The 5,000-nt window shown below is 32.4% G+C and overlaps 1 protein-coding gene across 1 annotated transcript in view; it reads left to right on the forward strand.

Annotated features, from left to right (window-relative positions):
* The window catches only part of Slip1 (SLo interacting protein 1), a 279,953-nt gene that overhangs the window by 171,273 nt on the left and 103,680 nt on the right, over positions 1 to 5,000 (forward strand). Inside the window, exon 3 of the mRNA XM_068386361.1 lies at positions 1,676 to 1,840. Coding sequence (XP_068242462.1) covers positions 1,676 to 1,840 — 165 coding nt within the window. The remainder of the gene's footprint in view (positions 1 to 1,675; positions 1,841 to 5,000) is intronic.

Here is a 5,000-nt window from a genome sequence, read left to right on the forward strand (position 1 = left end):
TTAGGTAGCCTACAACAAATTGGTTCCCTATGGATTGCAAAAGAAGCTGGGGGAAGGAAGAGATGATGGATTAACTAAGAAAATTCGCAGGTATTGACTAGCACAGAAAGACCATAAACAGACGCGAGTGGAAGAGTATGTCTGAGGCCTTTGTCATGCATTGGACTAGTTATGGCTGATGATATATATACATATATATATATATATATATATATATATATATATATATATATATGTATATATATATATATATATATATATATATATCTTTCTGAGTGGGGATACCTTAACGTGGTGAAAGGGTTTATAAATCGCCATGATGAGCAAAGCTGTACTAGTGAGGGCCACCAATACTAGGTTGGTTTTGCTGTGAGCGATCAAACTAAAGTCTCCCACCATCACTAATTAGCAATAGGCAGCGTGGTAATGAAATTGCCATACCTCAGACATGAATGAAGACATGTCTGATGCCTTTGTCCTTCAGTGGACTAGAAACCGCTGTATTTGTTGTTGTATATTCGCTGCTTAATAAATTTTGGTTATTTTCACTTTCAGAAAGAGGGTCTTGTTTATGTAACACTAAGTATTTGACTGCTCATGAGCTTTTAGTTTCTGTTTCTCATCTTTATTCATGATTAACTTCCATCTCTATATTTTCATAATTGGGGAATTCAAGCTCCCATGGATAAACAAGTAACATGTACTCTAGGCGGTAAAACCCGCTGGACCTGTAATGATGAGATAACCCCTAAGCAATCAATCAGTCAATCAGTCTGACAGTCAGTCAGTCATTCTTCATAGTCTTTAAGCCTCACGTGACATTCCATTTTCTTATCTTTGCTTATCATCTAATCTTTTTATTGTTATTTTTTAATTTCCGTAGATTTCTTGATATCTTGCCCATTATGATTTGCAAGTTGTAGAAATAGAAATGTCCCGGATAGTTTATCAGGAAAGTAAAGACGTTGTATAAAGATGACGAATTAAAGGTAATGGTATTTGGAGTCAACTTTTTTATTTGAAGGGGCATTTGTGTAAAACTGTAAATGTATATATGGAAGTGGTGTGGAAGTGGCCTGCCCATTTTGAATACGAATTGTACGCCTACTTGTTAATCGACCAGTGAGTTAGCTGTAATCTGTCAAAATATATAACAATTATTATTATTATTATTATTATTATTATTATTATTATTATTATAATACACCTGCTTGTTAGTCCACCATTGAGTTAACTGTAATGTCTAAATATATAACATTATTATTATTATTATTATTATTATTATTATTATTATTATTATTATTATTATTATTATTATAATACGCATGCTTGTTAGTCGACAATTGAGTAGCTGTAATCTGCCTAAATATAAATCAATATTATTATAATAATAATAATAATTATTATTATTATTATTATTATTATTATTATTATTATCATTATTATTATTATAATACACCTGCTTGTTAGTCGACCATTGAGTAGGTGTTATCTGTCTAAATATATAACATCTTTCAGTGATAAACGGTGGGGTCTCTACGAGGCAGTTCTTACCTGCCTTGGGTAAAATATACTGTATATGAGGAAATTTTAATTCTTAGCAAACATTTATTCAGTATTTTGAATATCCCCTCTTATTTCTCCTTATCTTAATTTGTTTTATTCTACATTCCAGCAGATCTCCCTGATGGGCGTGAAGAAATGGGAAGTGGCTGCCTCTGAGTGGATGGGCGGGATGGGCGGAGGCAGTGACTCGGATTCGGGAGATGGGGATTACGTCTTCCCTGGGGACCTCCCTCAGTCTCTGTCGCAATACCTTGAACACGAAATAGATATAGAGGTAAGTTCCCTTGTTACAGCTTCTCTTCAAACACACACACAACATATATATATATATATATATATATATATATATATATATATATATATATATATGTGTGTGTATGTATGTATGTGTGTATGTATATAGTTATATATAATATACATGTGTGTATGTATATAATTATATATAGTATACATGTGTGTATGTATACATATATACAGTATGTGTGTGTGTTTGTGTGTCTATATAGAGGAGTACATAGGAATGATTTTTTTTTTCATTTCCATATGGTCATTTGCATAGTGTTGGGTGTTGACCATCTCGTTTTCTTGTTATGCCATTTAAGCCTATGCTCATTTTATCATGATGGCGTGTTGAAACACCCTGTCAACCATTTTTTCCTTTATATCATACTCAAAGAATAGGGGCTATAGTCTCGGGAGTTACTCGGCTCTTCAATAGGAATTCGAATGGAGCCTACTGGAAACTGATATTTAATCTTCAGTAGACTTAATTCGAAGATACTATATTTATGTTGTACTTTAGGAAAAGAAATATTTATTTATATAAAGTCGTGGAGCAAGTTTTCTGGCTTGGACCACTGTATTGATAGTATTTGCCTTAATGTAAATGAATCTATAGATATATGAAATAAATCAAACTACCAAAGGCGTGCCCTGATCTGGCAGCATCCTTCTTTCCTTCCTTCCAGGTTTATACAAAACGATCAAAATAGAGAAACTACAATCCCTCAGATTTTATATCCCAGTGACAGTTACATAGCTGACAAGAATGTATTGGATTGTGTTGCTGCTGAGGTTTCGATAGAAGGCCATACTGAATCCACCTCATACATGCGGTTATAATGTCAATCTACCGTCGGAAATATGATCTCACTTCCTGTTTCTATGTTTTGAAATTTCATATGTATGCTAATCAATGCGGTGTATTGTCTGACTGACCTCATACGATTTGTTATAATATCTCAGGGACAGATTGTTATACAAGTGGTGCATCTCTCTCTCTCTCTCTCTCTCTCTCTCTCTCTCTCTCTCTCTCTCTCTCTCTCTCTCTCTCTCTCTCTCATAGGAAACCGGTAAAGACTTGTTGAACAGTGTTACAAGAAATCAAGAAAATTTAGTCAGTGTCCTGTAAACTAGGAAAGGAAATGCCTTGTTATTTAGTTATTGGTTCCACAACTCTCGTGTTATTACTACTTATTAAGAAATTTTATTTCATCCCTCTAGTTTATATTATACACAAATTCGTTTTAGACATCGTAATGTTTATGATCATAATTAAATGTTCCAAATATAAAATGTATCACTTTATATTTGAATTGTTATCAAAACTTGGACCTATATTAAAAGATTTTTTTAAATACCCTTAATAAATGATTAGAACAAAAATGTGACACCTTACGTTAATGTGACTAGTTATTTTCATGTACACATCGGTGCACGATATGCGCCAATCATTATGACACCAAGAAACGAAAGACCCTCCGAACTAGCCACAGCTAGGCCTGCCAACTCTCCCACAACATTAGCGATTGACTGAATAATGGGGAATTTTGTGGTTTAAATAATATTATGTAAATAGAAATACCCGAAGAGTCATGTTGACGCCACGTAAAATAATGTTTCTGTTACACAATTTTTTTAAATACTCTCGTTCGAACTGGTATTTTAAACGGGTGCACTTCAATATATGAAATTATATTGTTTTGCATGAATATGTTGAACATTGTAATTCTTTTTAATTCAAGTGGTGCTTCGTCAATAGGCTAACATAGGAGAATACAACAAAAGAATTAAATTAGTTACTAGAAAATCCTAAAACTGGCAAGATTTGGAAAGTTAATGAATTTGAGAGAGAGAGAGAGAGAGAGAGAGAGAGAGAGAGAGAGAGAGAGAGAGAGAGAGAGAGAGAGAGAGCGCTCGCATAAATACAGTAGACGCAATCATGATTTAAGTTTATGTGACTGTACACAGCTACCGGTTTACTAAATATTCATGGTTAAAGTAGCATTGGACAGATACCCTCTAATGACATATACGGAGCAATAGGGTGTGGATATGGTTTTGTAAGATTTGCAACATTTTTTACTTTTTTCATGCGGTTTCTTCTTCTTCTTCTTCTTCTTCTTCTTCTTCTTCATTTTTATTTATTTATATTTATTATTATTTATTTTTATTAATTTGTTACAACTGTTAAGTAATCACCATATTAGTTCATTGTAATTATTATTATTTACTTTGTTTGATAGTCATATTAATTTCTATAATGATAATAGAAATAATAAGAATGGGGAAGATTTGTTTTATTGTAACCATTAGGTTCTTGCTATTTTGTTTAGCGTTTTTTGGCAAAGTATGAATTTCATCATTGATATTTAGTTATGCTCTAAAGCCACCACCCAGCTTCTATGTAAGAGCACAAAGTGAACAGAGTTGAGTTCCTGTGCACCTGGGATTTGATATTTAGTTTTATTCTAAATTTGCTGAGTGGTATATTTTGAGTATGAAATAACAGAAGAATTAAGAAAATTATCCTAAGATAGAAATTATATCTGTACTGGTTCTTGATGTGATAAGAGCTGCACGTGTTTTTCCCGTCGTCTTTGAAACTAACGGCTATACAATTCCAGTCTTTGGGCACACAGACATACGTTTGTGTGTATATAACGTTTACATCTGGCAAATGTGCATCGTAACTGTCAAATAAATTAGTATTCTGAAAAAGACCATTATCCGACGGCCAAATAACTTTTGCACGGGTATAGGTAATATATAATATATATATATATATATATATATATATATATATATATATATATATATATATGTATATATATATATATATATATGTGTGTGTGTGTGTGTGTATGTATGTATATAATATATATAAACCTATATATATATATATATATATATATATCAAGTTGTTATTCTGAACGGGATGAATTTCCTTACATGTAAACCAACACTTCTTTACAGTTCGTTCAAGTTTTTTTTCTAATCTTTAATGAAAGCAACATCACATTCCATCGTTGAATTAGAAAAACGTCGACGCTTCTGTCTAATTAAATGAACAGTTTACCTTCCATGGGATTTAGCTATACCCTTTCCCAAGCTTAAACGAGACCTAATTGTTCCTAAATACAAATATGTTTAGA

Source organism: Palaemon carinicauda, chromosome 1, assembly GCF_036898095.1.
Source record: "Palaemon carinicauda isolate YSFRI2023 chromosome 1, ASM3689809v2, whole genome shotgun sequence".
NCBI classification, from domain to species: domain Eukaryota; kingdom Metazoa; phylum Arthropoda; class Malacostraca; order Decapoda; family Palaemonidae; genus Palaemon; species Palaemon carinicauda.